We start from the raw sequence: 17,560 nt of genomic DNA on the forward strand, positions 1-17,560 counted from the left end.
ATTACATTATTTCTAAGCCAAGGTCTAAAATGGTTTTTTAGCTCCCATGGTGTTTTAGTCCTCTTTTAAAAGTAGCATTATGTTTCATGATACATATTTACTGGCTTTCTAAAAGCACCATAAACTTTCCTGTTTTTACATCAAGAGTATTAGAATAGGCTTTAAATATTTTGAACTACCTATAACTAGCTACAGATATTACAGTAGGATCTCTATACTTTGTTTTTTTAGTAAATCTATCTAGCTTTTGCAGAAATTTTCATTAAACAGTATTTGAAAATTTTGTCTATACTATTAGTAAACATAGGAGCTGATACAATGAGAATTCACATGGGCACAGCAATAGCTAAAGATTAAAAGGAAAAAACCTCTAGTAGTAAGCGATCACTACCTTACACTTTTACTTTGTTATATTTTCTTCTGTACCGTATTACTTTGTGATTCTAAATATAGCTATTCATATTGCTGAAATTTTACAATTTGTCTTACGATACAAGCTGTATAAAATGGAAACTTAAAACCATATGTTGCAGGGATGCCTGGGTGGCTCAGTTGGTTAAGCATCCAACTCTTGATTTCAGCTCAGGTCGTGATCTCAGGGTCATGAGATCGAGCCCCATGGTGGGTTCTGCACTGGGTATGGAACCTGCTTAAGGTTCTCTTTCTCTCTCCCTCTGCCCCTCTCCCCCACGCTCTTGCACACTCTCTCTCGCACAAAAAAGACTAAAAAAAAAAAAAACAAAAAAAAACCCAAACCCACCCCCAAATCCCCAGAGCCATATGTTGCATAGCCATAGGAATGTCTATAGATGTACTAATTCCAGATTGTTCTGTCCTGCATATTAAACTGTTTATTGAGCTGTATTCTTTGAATGTCTGCAAGTACTTCAAACACACAATGTCCACACCAAAAATTCCTTCTTATCGCTCCATCAAGCTTGCTTCTTTTCTATTATTGTGTGTGTGTGAGTGTGTATATATGTATGCATATATGAGTACACAAGTGTGTGTTTTGGTACCACTGTCAACCACCTATGCAGCTGCCCAACTTAAAAACCTGGGGGTCTTTTTTGACTTCTTCGTGCTCCTTGTAGATTTAATAAACATCATCAAGTCTGCATCTGAACCTTCTAAACATCTTTAAATAGCTGTTCTTTTCATCTTTACATCTTCATGCCACCACCATAGTTCAAGCCATTGACATCTCTAGGCCTCATACCACTAGCCATCATCACCTTCCTTTGGTCACTTTCCACACTACACTTCTGATCATGTCCCTGTCTTTCAACCCTACCCCCCAGTGGCTTGCCATCCTCTTCACATGAATTCCAAACTCCTAGAGCTGATTTTTAAGGCCCTCTGGCTTCATTTGTGCCACCTATCCCCTGCATTCTTTGTCCCAAAGATTGCATCCTTTTTTTATATTGCTTCCTCTACCTACAACACCATTTCCTCTCCCATCCCTCGTTTATTTGGCTGATCCTAATTCCTCCTTCATTCTGTAGATCTTAGTTTAGACATCACTTCCTAAGTTAGAGTCTTTTCCTGAATTGTAGACTAGCTATATTTATTCTTATGACTTCTTGTACTTTGCCTATGATAGCCGTATCACACTGTCTTACATTAATCTCAGTGGAGAGACTATATAAGTTTTGACTTATTTACCACTTTAGTCTCAGAACTTAAAAGAATACCTGGCCCTCAGTAAGTGCTGAATAAATATTTGTTGATGAGTGAATCTCAGTTGGGGAAAAATAGAAGTCCTAGTCACTTTATTTTACCAAAAGGTCCAAGGTGTTTTTCATAAGAACAGTAGTATTTACAGAAGTGCCAGGAAAATAGTCATTTTGATTTATTTTATCCTGCTTATTCATCTTCTGGTTTCAATTAAATAGAACAGTGATTTTCAGTGTTTAAAAAATTTCAAATTCCATCATCAGTGAGCACTGTCCCATTAACATCAACTGCCCACCAACTCATGGTGGCAGCAGTTGTTAGTCAGAGATGGCTTTCTAACTCAGGTGTACGTGGTTTGTAGAAACTCCACTTCTTCATTCAGTTACACTCTCTCTCCTATTGAGAGGCACTAAAAGAGTGCATACTTAACTTTGTGGATCCTGTTCTTACATACTATTAAATTTAAGAGTTAGGTAAAATAATTTCATGGACTGAAACCTAAATTTAATGTATGGAAAATAAGTACAGTAGAGACCTCTTCACTGATGAGTTTATTTTTATTTTTAAAAATATTTTAAACTTCTAAAAAAGATACTGTTTGTGAGAGAGTGAGCTCTTGTGCTCAAGAGAGAGAGTCCACACCAGTGGGGCGTAGGGGTGAAAGGAGAGGGAGAAGCAGACACCCCACTGAGCGGGGGCTCCATCCCAGGGCAAAGCCCTGAGATCAGGGCCTGAGACGAAGGCCAATGCTTAACCCACTGAGCCACCCAGTGCCCCCACTGATGAGTTTCACCAGTAGATGGTTAGTTGAAAAAGTTGGTTAAAGTGAGTTATCATTAAAAAAATTATACATGTATTAAACAGTGCATTTTAACTTAAAATACAGAGGTGCTTGTTCATTCTCTAATCTGTTAATTTTGGGCAAAGCATTTTTAAGTCTTGGTTTCCGTGTCTGGAGTTCTCCCTTATCACTTCTGTAAGGCATCATCTGTGATTTCCAGTTTCAGTTTCTTTGGAGTTAAAACAAAAAATCTGTATAAAGCAATCTGAGTGCAAAAATTCTAGGTTTTTATGATTTTTCTCTAAGATTTTTTAGCATTTTCTTAGACACTTTTATTGTCTCTCAAAAGCTTATGATCCAGTTTTTGTCATACCTGTCTTTATATTTCATCAGTTTATGTACTTTTAATTTAAAATTTATAATGAGAAGAACAGTTAGCATGAACAGAAACAAAAATGGACTCTGGATAAGCATATATCTTGGCTTATGTACTAGGGAGCAGGTTACTAGCTTTGTGCATTCTGTATATTATGGGTATTAATATGTTTTACATTAGGAATGGGGGCTCATTTGTCCAGTGAATTAGTTAATTTGGACTAGATTAAGAGAGCTAATGCATATATGCTGTAGCTTCTAATAGTAAAGATTTGTACATACCTAATCTTTCCCCACCCACAATAATGTAATTAAACTTTGAGGATTTTTTTTAAAGGCTTAAGTTTATTTATATGTGTATCTTTCATTTTTGGAATACTGTACTTGCTAAAAAGTTACATTTACATATTTTTTGAGTAGAAGAAAGCAATTATACATCACATATAGATTTGTTTGGTAAGATGGAATGAGATTAATCTAGGGATAAAATATTTTATTGATTAGAACTAAAGATACTGCATTATATTGTTAAAATTAGGAAAATAATAAGGTTTTATGAATATATAGCTAGCTCAGTATCATGTAATATGTTAGATATGTGGTCATAATTATTTTAATGATGTGCTTAGTGTTATGTTAATGTTTCATTTAATTTCCTTAAGATATGTGTCTTTCCCTCATTTTATAGATGGGGAAATTGATTCAGAGTCTAAGTAACACACCATATGTCTGGCTGGAGTTTGAATTGAGATATCCCTGATTCTAATGTATATAATGTGTATTGTTGGTAAAGTTTTTGTTTTTTTAAAACTTATTTATTACTGGGCTGTGTATGTCTGTTTTAGATGAAGAAAATAGTTTACATGTGGTAGTGAACTGTGGAGAAGCATTACTGAAGAATAACACTTATTGGCCTCTTGTCAGTGATTTTATTAATATCCTTTCTCATCAAAGTGTGGCTAAGAGATTTTTGGAGGACCATGGTTTGTTAGTTACATGGATGAACTTTGTATCTTTCTTTCAAGGTATGAATTTTACTTTTTTGTTAATTTTTTTAGTTTACAAAATGCCTAATGCAAGACGATCTAATATACTGATTAAAAGATAAAAGCACATTATTCAGGTTACATGTGAATTATCTCATTTTAATTAATATTTGTAAGTACTTTAATCAATTGTTCATGAAAATATATCAGAGTTATGAAAAATACCAAATTATTAAAAAGGAAACGAGTTGTAAATCCTACACTTTAAATCATTAATCTAGAAATTTCTAATTTATTCTTCAAGAAAGATTTATAACACTTTCATAAAATTTCAAATAGTGTCAATTAAAATAGTTTTGACTTTCTTATTTAACATACTCAATTATGTTATGTAAGAGACAATTCACAAAGTGTTTCTAAGAAAACCTAGTTTGTAAAAACTTCTAAAAGGACTATTTTACTTCAAATTATTTATTTATTTCTCTACATATTGTGTCATTTATGCCATTTGTGTGCACTGAGTGTTTGGTACTAGGAAGTATTTTACTTGATTTTTAATATGAATACTTGCTTCTATTTGGCAAGGTTTATATCTGCTTTAATTTTTGCAAGGTATGAACTTAAACAAGCGAGAACTAAATGAGCATGTGGAATTTGAGTCTCAGACCTACTATGCTGCCTTTGCTGCTGAACTTGAGGCCTGTGCACAGCCAATGTGGGGGCTCTTATCCCATTGTAAAGTTAGGGTATGTTGAAAATATTTTTGTTAATTTCTGTCTTTACCTTTAAAAGAGCGATTTAAGAAAAAGATTTGTGAAAACATTGATTTGTTTACTCATATATATTAATGGGCAATGTTTAATTGTGAATTCAGCTCTGTGAACACTGACCTGAGACATTAATTACTATTCTTTGGCAAGTTGGAGTTCATTATATTGTCAGATCCTTGCAGGCTTTCCTTACTGTGAATAGTCTTTGGAGCTTTAGAAGTCTCCACGTTTATCTTTATTGCTTCATTTTATCCATTATCAGTTAGTTATCTGTTGCTTCTTGTCTTTAAGGGGTGAGAATAGTTCTTAATAACGTTTACATTTTTAAGATTCTAAGCACAAAATTAGTACTCATTTCATACAACTTCCAGTTGTCTACCAAAGGAATCTTAAGAGTAGCATAGCAGCAACATTAATTCTTGTAATTGGATAAGAAAATGATCATTTGTAATTGGATATACTTGTGTCTTTGTATACAAATATTTATTTTACTTCTGCATTTTTAAAGTAGTGGTTTAATGGATCTCCAGAGTCCTTGGATGATCCAGAAAAATGGAATTTCCTGACCTTACTAAACTAAGAACTTGACTGAGCTTTTGCTCTATGGATCCCATGAAGACCAACTGGCAGCGTGTATCCATAAGCATGCTGGACCAGATTTTATAGTGGAAATGTTTTGAAGTCTTGGATCCTTATCTTGGGTCTGCCTTTTTCTATTTATGTTGCTTGGTCAACTCACTTAAAACTATTTGACAGTCTCCTTCTTTCTCCTTTTTTTTGAGAAAGCAAAACAAAAGAAAACGGAAACAGGGCATTGAAGCCTGCCCTTCACAGGGTTATTATGAGGCCCTCCTCCATATGTTCTTTAAATATATGAATCCCTTTAATCAGATTTATATTTTCTCTCATGACTTCAGCTCTTCTCCAAATGCATGTGACTTACAACTTTGTTAGTCTAGCCGGGTTCAGATTTCCAGCAGCTCTGGTTATTCATGTAGATCTCATAATAGGTAGATGGATTTTCTCAAGCCACTAACTAACTTATTAAATTCATTGGCCCATACTATATGCTTTATGTCATTTAATGGTGTCTGAAAATATAGTTATCTAATATAGAAACTTTCTGTCCTTGCTGTGCCAGTTTTATTCAACCTGTTATTAGATACCATGAAATTTCTCTGCTGCTCCAGAAATCCTCCCTACCACTTCTTTCCTGTCTTTTATTTCCTTATATTTTTAAAATCTGGGTTGTTAAGATAATTTAACTGGTTTTCCTGCCTCTAAATTCTTCCTACTCTGATCTATCCCAGTACTGAAATTACCTTTCTAAGCTCTGTGCATCTTTCTCCTTTGCTTAAAGAATCATTAAAATTCTTATCAGTCTACAGGGTAACATCTGTGTTTCCTATAGAGACATTTAAGATCCTCCATCATTTGCCCTTAACTTGTCTCTCTCTCTCTCTCTCTCTTTTTTTTTTTTTAAGATTTTATTTATTTATTTGACAGAGATCACAAGTAGGCAGAGAGGCAGGCAGAGAGAGAGGAAGGGAAGCAGGCTCCCTGTTGAGCAGAGAGCTCCATGTGGGGTTCGATGTAGAGCTTGATCCCAGGACCCTGGGATCATGACCTGAGCAGAAGACAGAGGCTTTAACCCACTAAACCACCCAGGCGCCCCTTAACTTGTCTCTTATAATTCATCTTCCATTTATACCCCTCTGTCTTTCTGCATGTCGTCACTGGATTGAATACCATTTTTCAACATGTGGTATCCCTCTCTTGGTACCTGTGCATTTGTTCAAACTAATCCCTTTTTGGCTTATGGTCTCTCATTCTTTCTGCTTATTCTTACTTGAGAATCATTTTGGAAGCCTTTTTTTAGTTTAATTAAATTTTTTAATTTTTAATTTTTTAATTTTTTTCAGTGTTCCAGGAAGCTTTAAGAATACATGTGCCTAACCCCCATTTTCAGAGATTTTGATTTATTTGAGTGCAGAAGGACCTTGGCAGTGATTCTAACCAGAGTAAAAACCACTAGTGTTAGCTCTATAAAAATGCTATTCAGCTGATATGTAATCTGCTCATTAAATTCTTTCAGTCAGGTTTATGATGCTTCATGTGCTTTCACAGTACTTTGTTTAATTTCCACTGTAGCATTTATAAAAACAAAACAAAACAAAACAAAACAAAACAAAACCCTGTTATATAATATGAGGTTCATTTGTTCATTCACTAAAAAAAAGTTTTGTTCAATGCTGTTCTTCAGTGCCAGACACTATCTAGACATTATGTAGATGCTTAGGTTTTGGTCTTAAGCCAGATAGACATGGTTCTTATTTTCATGGGGCAGTCTAATGGGGGAGATAGATGTTATGTAGGTAAACACACAGATTCATTTTGTAAGTGCTCTATAGGAGAATAACAGTTTGCTCTGAGAGTAATGAGTGTGGGGGCTGATTTGTCTTGTGCTCAAAAGAGAAGTCAGGACTAAGGTTATAAATTTTAGACCCTTGGTAACATAAATGGTATTTATCACCAGGGGTGTGGGATGAGATCAAGTAGGGAGAGAAGTGAACCCTGAAGAAAGAACTAACACTGCAACATCAGAGATAAGGGTGCGGCGAAAACCTAGAGGAGCACAGTATCCTATAAGCCAACAAAAGACAGTGATGGATCAGGGAGGTTGATATGATGTTAATATGAAAAGATCAGTATTTTAGGAGGATTATTCTGACAGTTGTGTTTAAGATGAATTTGGATTATGAAGTTGGGTTTATGTTTATCTCTGATAATGAGCCCATTGTTTCTGGGCAGTAGTTTAATTTTTAGCTTTGAAGGCCAGGATTGCAGTGTGTTATGGTTCCCTTAACCTAAGAAGTGAAGAGAATTCGGAAAGCAACCCCATTTAAGAGAATCTGAGAGAGCAGTTTCTCAGTTAAGGGAGTATTTAGTTCCTAATTACGACATTCTCTTGATGAGCCCCCACATTCTGCCAGACATTGTTCTTCACACTGTATTCTTTGTATTATATTCTTAATCTAGTCTTCATTGTATCTCTTATAAAGTGGATAGTATCATCTCTTTCCTGCAGAAGTTAAATAACTTGCCCACGTTCACACAGCTGTTAAGTAGAAGCTGAGTTTGAAAACAAATCCATCTGATTTCAGCTCTTTCCCACTTTGCTGTAATTGTCTGTTAAAAGCAAGATTGTCTAGAGCTTTTTAGCAATACTGTTGTTGGGTTTTAGAAATGTAAGCTAGAAGAAAGACTATTAAAGTAAAACAGCTATTTTGTTGTTTCTATTCTCTAATTAAAAGATATAAAACTAAAGGATTAACAATAAAAAGAACTTCACCTGGTAGCTTACTTTCTTTGTATGATTGCCCTAAATGCTGTTTGGTTCTTGAAAATGTTAAAGAGCTAGTTAAACAACTAATACTATATTGATAACAGATTGGATAAAGGGATGGACATTTCCAGAATCCTACGAATTTTTGCTTTCCTAACAAAACAAATAAGCTGTAAAATCTCCATCTAGTGGCAGCTTTAGGTAACTGTGGCCCTGACCCTTTGGAGCACGTAACTGCTGGTCACACATAGTGCTAGACTATGACACGGAGCATTTTACAAACATTATTTAATTTGCTTCCTTCACAGTACGAGGAGGTAGATAGTATTATGTCCATTTATGTCCATTTTTACATATGTATAACAGACTGAAAAGGTTATAAAACTAGTAATGTGCACACTGCATTTTTTTGGATGGGTGTGTTAGTGGTGGGAGATGGGAGAGAGATGATCTGGACATGATTATTAAATATACTATATTTAGGAATGGAATTAACTGGTCACCTTTTTAAAGGCTCTTGATACATGCTTTTCAAATTTTTCTACAGGAGGGTCATATCAGTTTGTATTTGTACCAAAAGGGTATTATGTTACCCTTTGCCCAAACTCTTGATAAGACAAGAGAACATTTGGTTTTAAATGTTTCTTTACCTGTGACTTATCTGCCACTTTAGTTTGGTTATGACACATTATTTATGGTAACTTAAAAGTGCCATTAAATTTTTTTCAGTAAGAAATTAGGAAACATAATGTATAAAATAATATTTTTTAAAGATAAATTTCATATAGTATAGATTAAAACAGGGTGAGACTCTTGGCAAGGAAACTAGATAAGTGATATTTGGTCTGGATGGTAGTGGACATAAGATGGACCTGCATGATAATATATATGATAGAATAATGAACAAGACAGGAGACTGAACAGGATGAAGGAGAAGGCAGCAATGGGAAACTTAGCTTTCTTTAAAGCACAGAATAATTATATATATAAAGATTTTAACCTACTTGACTTTGATGTGACCTGCACTTTTATTATACATCAAGGCCAAAAGTGTCTTCTTTTAAAAACTTTTTTTTATAGATTTCAAATTTATACAACCTAAAATTCTATATTTTAACCATCTTAAAGTATTAGTTCAGTCATATGGTATATTCACAAAGCTGTACAGCTGGTACCACAAATTCCCCACTAATCAATCACCCATCTCCTAAAGAAACCTTATACTTCCCAGTCCCAGTCTGCTCTTATTCCCTGGAAACTGCTTTCTCCCGGCTGTGTCTATGAATTTGCCTAATCTAGACATTTCATATAAGTGGAATCATACATTATATAGCCATTTTCTTCTTTCACTTAGCATAATGTTTTCATGGTTCAACTATGTTATGATGTGTGTCATTTCTTTTTAAAGCTGAATAGTAATCCATTGCATAGATGTACCACATTCTACTTGTCCATTCATGGGTTAATGCCATTTTTTAGTTACTGTGGATAATGCTGCTGTGAACATTAGCATGTAAGTTTTTGTGTGAACAAATATTTTTAATTCTCTTGGGTATATGAGAGTAGACTTGTTTGGTCATATGGTAACTCTGTGTTTAACTTCACAGTGGCTGTACCATTTTATATTTCCTCTGGCAATGTGTGAGGGTTCCAGTTTCTCCACATCTTGTCAACACTTTTTATTTTGCATTTTAAAAAAATAGAGCCTTCCTAATAGATGTGAAGTAATAGCTTATTGTGGCTTTGATTTGCACTTTCCTAATGACTGATCATGTTGAACATCTCTTCATGTGCTTATTAGCCGTTTGTAGATCTTCTTTGGAGAAATGTCTATTCAGATCCTTTGCCCATTATTATTTTTTTTTTAAAGAGAGGCTATCATGATTTATTTTGCCATTTAACTTAATAGTTTCCAATTTCAGTGGCTCAATTTCCTCATAAAATATCTAATTTTCTTTCATAGTACCTTTGAGTGGCACACACTTTTCTTTTTAGTAAGCTAAGATATTCACAGGCTGCTCATAGTACTTAAAGTTCTCTGCTCCTTTGTTGGTTTGTTTTTTTTTTATTGTGGCAAATATGTAAAATGCACAGTTTCATCATTTTTAGATGTACAGTTCATTGACATTAAGTACATTCTCTGTGTTGTGCAACCATCACCACCATTCATCTCTAAGACGTTTTCATCATCCCCAAAGATGCTGTACTCATTAAACAGTTAATATTAAGAAACTTATAATATTTTTGAAATCTCTTCGAATAGAGCTTGATATGCATCACATAAAACTATTTCAGCTTTGATCCGTTTCCAAGAATAAATTATATAAAACATAACATGCTGTGTTTTTCAATTTTCCTAATTGTCTCTGGTTGTTACTATTAGTTTGTGAAACGATTTCTTAAAATGGCAAATGTGGTCTTTTGATTTTATATATATTATGTTACCATTATATATAATTTTCATGTATTACATATAATTTGAAGTTGAAAATATACATATTTATATAATGTAAAATTTGTATAACTTATTATTTTAGGAAACTCAAGAGTATACTCGAAATGTTGTTAGATACTGCCTTGAAGCTCTTCAAGACTGGTTTGATGCTATTAACTTTGTAGATGAGGTATGTATATTTTTGACATATATAAGGGCACTTAAGAAAAGTGTTATATCTCATTTAACTGAAAATAATGAATATCTTTTCATGGGATAAGGCAAAGAAGTTCGGATGAGGATATTACCATTAAGTTTAAAAAAGGAGAGGTGGAAGATCAGTTCTTTGACATTTATGAGATTCTGAAGTGTACTAATCATACTTGCTTATAATTCCTTTATCTGTTATGAAGGGTATATGTCTCCATATTTCTCAGGAGTAAAGATTAGTTTCATTTAGAGGGGTTTAAAGTGACAGTGCAAATGTGGATAGGATAGGAGAGTTTAATGGAAAGGGTGTTACATCTTCATTAATTGGTCAGTGTTCTGTGGGCTTGAACAAAGGTGATTGTTATTAATAATGAGCCGAGAAGAGTTGGCACAGAACATACTCTGTATGAATTAAACAAGGGCTTGCTTGTAAATAGCCCAAGTTTTCTCTCAGAAGCCCCTTTTGTTCCTTTTATAAAGTGGGTTCACAGTATGCCATATGCATAAGGAGGGCCGTGTTTCAGACCACTCCAACTCCCCCATCTCATTTCTGAATCCTGGGCAGATGGAACTCCTGCTGTCTGTCTGTCTCTCTCTCTCTTTTTTTTTTTGTGGGTGGGGAATTTTTTTCTTTTTCTTCACCTTTCTTTAAAAATTTTTTTGGATACAATCACAAACTTATTGAAAATTTGGAAGTGAAGTACAAAGAACTTTGTTTTCTTGAACCATTTGACTTGATGCCCATTACTCTCAAATACTTCAGTGTGTACTTCCTACAAGCAAGGGCTTTGTCTTATACAACCAGATACAATTATAAAAATTAGGAAGTTAACATTAATATATAATTACTGTCCAATCCTTAGAATTCCTTCATGTTTTATAAATTGTACATTGTTGTCCTTTATATCAAAATCATCCTAGTCGGAATCCCATGTTCCATTTAGTCATCATGTCTCCAGTCTCCTTCTGGGACAGTTTCTTATTTTGAAGAGTACAGCTAGCTCAGTTATGCTATAGAACACCCCTCAGTCTGGGTGTGTCCCATGATTAGATTCAGATTATGCCTCCATACTTTCAACCTGTTTTACTCCTTTGCCCTTTCTAGGATTAGTCACTCAACTGGAACTTCTCTCATTCCAGCTCTCATTTGTATTGGAAACTTAGGAGGTATTGTTGAAATGGTAGCATCACTAAAACAATGCTTTGAGGAAGGGGAAAGCACCATTACACAGAGGGTTACACACATGAAATTAATTGTTGAGCTCAGGGGTGGAGTTAAGGACAGTTAGAATCATGTATGGTATATAGAGCAGCTGAACTCAAGGAAATAGTAGATTTATTTTTCACATAGAAATATTTTAGGAATTTATTGAATATTGGAAATAATTTAAAGAGATTTTTAATAGAAGAGAAAATAAGCATAGAACTTAAGGAATTACACAGTATGGTTTGTTTTTTAAGGTATTTTCAAAGTTTTTTGTTACTTAAAGTGCTTTGGCATATTTGTTCCTCAAAACAACCCTTTGAAGTAGAGAAGGTATTATCCCCTCTCCCCCCTGCCTTTTTGTAGATGTACAATGGAGATGCAAAGATATTAAATGACTTGCCTATAGTTGCATAGCAAATTACTGGTAGTTCTGAGTCTAGAGCCCACATCTCTTAATTCCTTGTCTGGTAGTATTTCTTTTTCTTTGTTCTTTTTTTTTTTTTTTAAGATTTTATTTATTTGAGAAAAAGAGGGAGAGAGAAGGAGAGAACAGGGGGTGGGGAAGAGCAGAGGGAGAGGAATAAGCAGACTCCCCACTGAGTGCAGAGTCCTATGCAGGGCTCAGTCTGTGGACCCTGAGATCACAACCTGAGCTGAAATCAAGAGTTAGACGCTCAACCAACTGAGCCACCCAGGTGCCCCTTGTCTGGTAGTATTTCAGTGCTGTTGGCTATTTTCAGTGGAAAGAGCTATAAAGTCAAGCAGACCCAAGTATAAATTGTGGCTCTGCCACAAACCAACTAGCTATATGATCTTAGTTTTTCTTTCTTAAGATTTTATTTTTATTTATTTATTTGAGAGAGAGAGTGTGTGCACACACATGAGTAGCGGGGGGAGGGAGAGTGAGGGGGAGGGAGAGAGAGAAACCCAAGCAGACTCCCTGCTGAGTGTGGAGCCCAACCTGGGGCCCAATCCTGTGACCTGGAGATCATGACCCCAGCCTAAACCTAGAGTTGGACATGTAACTGACTAAGCCACCCAGGTGCCCTTTAAACAGGTTTCCAAAAGTTATTTTATTTTTAACTTTTTTTAGCATTGCTGAATCCATCTCATCGTTTATTTGAAGATATATTATTAGCTAATGAGGATTGACTATGAGGCTTGTTACATTTGTGATAAATATTTCTTTTACCATCCTTGTGAGTGAATATCAGAAGTTATTGGGGTAGTCTAGCACAGATTAAATAAATCTTTTGAACTGAATTAACACAAATCAAACAGTGATTTAGAAACAAGGGATAGAATAAATTTCCCAGTAAGGCAGGCCATTTAAGAATCCTCAAATACATGAATATCTTGTAGGGCAATGATTATGAATATGTGGCAGGGTAGTTTGATTGGAGTTCTTTGATAAGAGAGAAGTAGAATACTTATTTAATGTTAGGTACTTATTGAAGTAGAATATATTGAATGTTTGCTGTTTAAAAAACACTGGAGATAGGTGCTGAAACAGTCCCTAATTTAAGGAAATGGGAGACAGGTAAATGGTTAACATGATTCCAGTGCTCCTGTAAAGTTGTGACCAGGTACTATGGGGGAGAATAGAGTGTAGTATCTAATTTAGCTTGAGGGATTTAGGAAATGTTTCCTAGAGGAAATGTCATTTGAGCCAAGTCTTAAGGATATGTTAATCCATTGGGAGAAGGGATGTGTAGTATTTGAGGCAGAGAGAACAGCATAGAGGCACAAAAGGTTGGTAAGTTAGGGATACTACCTGTGGTGCATGAGTTTATGTGACAGGAGATGAGGCTGGAGAGGTAAGTTGTCTTCTCAAGGGTTAGAAGGTTATCAGGGGGTTAGAACTATAGGGAACCATTAAAAGATTGTGAATGGAGGAGGTATAAGATTTAATTAATGTTTTGGGAAGATCACCTCCTAGAACATATGGAGGTTTAAATAGCTTAAGGTATTTTTGAATGCAAGGAAAAAACATTCTTGAGGCAGCTTAATTTAGGGGAGGCCTAATTTCTTGTGAGTACAAAGTGGGTATCTGAGGGATCTTAGGGCAGTCTCAGTTTCTGAGGAACTGAGTAGAAAGCTGAACAGGAGCTCCTGTCTTTGGCCTTTCTTTGCCCTATTTGCCTTATTTTTTTCCCCCCTCTGTATATTGGCTTTCTGTGCTTCTTTGCCTATGTGATGAAATGTTACCTTCCTGAAGTTGCTTAATGTTACAATTTCAAACATACTTCAAGATTCTGAGGATGTCTCTGAATCCAACATCCACTTTTTTTTTTTTAATAAAAATTTAAAAGATTTATTTATTTGAGAGAGAAAGAGCGAGTGAGCACATGAGCTGGGGGAGAGGCAGAGGAAGAGCAGGAGGGAGAGAGAATCCTCAAGCGGACTCCCTACTAAGCAGGAGCCTGACACGGGGCTCGGTCTCACAACCCTGAGATCATGACCTGGGCCGAAATCAAGAGTCGGTTGCTTAATGAACTGAGCTACCCAGATGCCCCCCAACGTGAAGTTTTTAAGAGAAAAACATTTCTTATTGTTCAGGTTGTGTGAGATATCTTCTGCCCCAATTCCAATTAGATATGACTATTATAAACTTGACTGTCAGGCTCCATTCTGTCTGTGTGTTTGGGAGATGGAGTAGGGAGAGATGTTCGGAAAAGATGGGGAGAGTTGTGGGCTTGGCAGATAGCACAAAGGTGTGTCATGGAGAGTAAGAATAGAAAGCAGGAGGTGTCACTGAAATCTAGGCACTAAATGTTGAGGGCTGAGCTAAGGTTAGGGGCAGTGTGGGAACAGGGAAGGAAGTAGATTAAGAGATATTTGGAAAAGCAAATAAACATGATTTGGTGCCTCATCAGATGTTGGAGACTTGTGAGAGGGAAAGAATCTACATTTCAGATTTGAATTACTAGGGAACTGGGAAGAAACATTGAGGAGGATTGCGTTTTAGGACAAAGAAGCTGAGTTTAGTTTGGACCCGAAGTATTTGTGGTTTGCATAGACTATTAAGTGATGATGTTCAGTAGACACTGAAATGTAAGGTTTGGAATTTAGGAGCGAGACTTCTGCTGAGATTTGGGAGTCATCTTGGTCGAGTTGGCAGTCCAAGCTGTGAATCTGGATAAAGTCACCTAGAAGGAGAGGAGTAGAAAGCTGAGAATGATATCTGACGACCACCATTTTATATGGAAGCAGTGGAAGAAGAGTTTAGCAAGTGACTAATCTGTCATATTAAAAAAGAAGGGATTATGGAATATAATGCTACAGAAGAGTATGAACTTCAGAAATACTAAAGCCTTGAAAGACAAGACAAGGTCCATGACTTTGTAGGTAATAGTACTATGTGTTGGGTACTATGTTAAAGATAATCCTCACATTTGTCTTGCTGCTTATTATTTCTGTTCTACAGGCCAGTCATTTTCGCGTGGCGAGTTTAAGTTACTTGCTCACAGCTTATAGCTGGAGGTGGCAGAGTCAGGGTTTGAACTCATGCAAATCTAGCTTTTATTAACCACTGTCCTTAATACCTTCAGAGGAAATTGAGGGAGATTCTGATTTAGCTAGTTAGTATAGAATATGTTACTCAGGTGATTATAGTAATGTGGGAGCAAACTTATTTTTAGTTGTAAAATAAGCATAACATAAAATTTACCATCAGGCATTTTTAAGTGTATTTTTAAGTGTAAGTAGTGTTAAGTATATTCACATTGTTCTGCAGCCAATCTCCAGAATTTTTCATGTTTCAAAACTGTAACTCCTCATTTTCCTTTCCCTTCCAGCCCCTGACAATTATCATGTTTTCTGTATATGATTTTGACTATTCTATGTACTTCATATAAGTGGAATCATACAGTAGGTCTTTTTGTGACTGACATTTCACTTAGCATAATGTCCTTAAGTTTCTTACATGTTGTTGCATTTATCAGAAATTCCCTCCTTTTTATGGAAGGCAAACTTTTATTTATTAGAACAAATTTCTATAGCTCTTTATTCACACGTTGAGGGGGACGTTAATTATATTTGTTTTGAAAAAAAAAAGAAAACTAAGGGATGGTGACATATTGCAACTCTTTGTAACTTTTTAGTAACTTTATACCAATATTACATCAGCATAATTGAATGTTCTGGATAAGGTTTTTTTTTTTTAATTTTATCCAGAAAATATTTGCAAAAGCATTTAAAAATAAACAATACCTTTTTCATTTTTAATTTTTCTTATTTGTTTAAGAAGGACAGTTGTTATATAGCTTTGTTCTATAGTGATAGAATGATCCATGGGATTTGTAGACTTAAAATACAATTTTTATAATATTTACAAGAATGTCAGAGTTCCTTGATACATACGGTACTAAGCTTTCTCAAGGAGGATGTGTGTTCAGTGCCAGTGTGGGGAGCAACTTATCCAGCTTGTGAACATAGGCAAGGCCTTCCCCTTCCCCTACCGTCTGAGTACAACAGTGGAGTCCAGACGGGCTCTTCAGTCTTAAGTTTCCAAGCTTGAATTTCCCTACTTATAAAATGAGAACATTAATAGTTTATACTCCATAGGGTTCTTCTCAGGATTAAATGAGGTAATGTGAGTAAGGTCAGCTGTGATTATTGTTCTGGTTACTACCGTCATGTTTGGTGTACGTGCATTTGAAGATTCCCAAATAGGCTACTGTAAAGGGAAATATATTCCATCCCTTGTTCTATGCAGTGGTTTTTTAAAGCTATATCATCTAAAAGTTCAAGTTTTGTTAAAAAGGCATAGGAATAAATCAAGGTCAAAGTGTGGTTTTAGCATTCTGAAACCTTCTTTGAATTTAGCATTCTGAAACCTTCTTTGACTTGTGGATTTTGTTTGTGTATTCCAGCCAGCACCTAACCAAGTCACTTTTCATCTTCCCCTTCATCGTTACTATGCTATGTTTTTGAGTAAGGTAAGATTATCGTCCAGCAATTTTTTTTTTAAATATTGGAAATTAAGTATTGAATTAGTAACTTTTTTTTCATAATTTTTAGGCTGTGAAATGTCAAGAACTAGATTTGGATTCTGTTTTACCTGATCAGGAAATGTTAATGAAACTAATGATTCACCCACTCCAAATTCAAGTATGTATTCAGGCTTTTATTTTAATTGAGTTTCTTGGTTATGTGGTTCGTTCTTTATTTGAATTTTATGCCTTAAATTTACATTGTTCTTATAGCCAAAATGTTTGAAAAAAATTTTTTTTAAACTTAGGTAATTTTGCTAGATTATAGTTTGGTCTTTTTTTTTTGTTCTATGAAACTTATATTTAGTTAAAATTTCCCCAGGAATTCTTTTCACTGTATTTACTCATAGGGAAGTTTCTTTCTTTCTTTTTAATTTTTTTTATTAACATATAATGCATTATTTGTCCCAGGGGTACAGGGCTGTGAATCATCAGTCTTACACATTTCACAGCACTCACTATAGCACATACCCTCCCCACTGTCCATAACCCAACCACCCTGTCCCCACCCCCAGCAACCCTCAGTTTGTTTCCTGAGATTAAAAGTCTCTTATGGTTTGTTTCCCTCCTGGGTCCCATCTTGTTTCATTTTTCCCTCCCTTCCCTTGATGACCCTCATAGGGAAGTTTTTAACATACTACAGCACTGTTTTGAGAGTCAGGAGACCCAACAGATTTCTAGCATTAGTACTACATCAATTTAATTACCATGTTGTTTGGGGTAATTTGATTCTTAGTTTCCTCATCTGAAAAATGAGAGGAGAGAAAAGAGGATTTTCAT

At 35.2% G+C, this 17,560-nt stretch overlaps 1 protein-coding gene across 6 annotated transcripts in view; it reads left to right on the top strand.

The window, feature by feature from the left end:
* UBR3 (ubiquitin protein ligase E3 component n-recognin 3) overlaps window positions 1–17,560 on the top strand; it is a 234,896-nt gene that overhangs the window by 62,736 nt on the left and 154,600 nt on the right. For all 6 annotated transcript variants that reach the window (XM_032880422.1, XM_032880421.1, XM_032880423.1 and 3 more), the window contains exons 9-13: window positions 3,679–3,858; window positions 4,432–4,565; window positions 10,473–10,559; window positions 16,661–16,726; window positions 16,809–16,898. In XM_032880422.1, coding sequence (XP_032736313.1) covers window positions 3,679–3,858; window positions 4,432–4,565; window positions 10,473–10,559; window positions 16,661–16,726; window positions 16,809–16,898 — 557 coding nt within the window. The remainder of the gene's footprint in view (window positions 1–3,678; window positions 3,859–4,431; window positions 4,566–10,472; window positions 10,560–16,660; window positions 16,727–16,808; window positions 16,899–17,560) is intronic.

Source organism: Lontra canadensis, unplaced genomic scaffold (assembly GCF_010015895.1).
Source record: "Lontra canadensis isolate GAN:19392208 unplaced genomic scaffold, GSC_riverotter_1.0 scaffold69, whole genome shotgun sequence".
Classification (NCBI taxonomy): Eukaryota; Metazoa; Chordata; class Mammalia; order Carnivora; family Mustelidae; genus Lontra; species Lontra canadensis.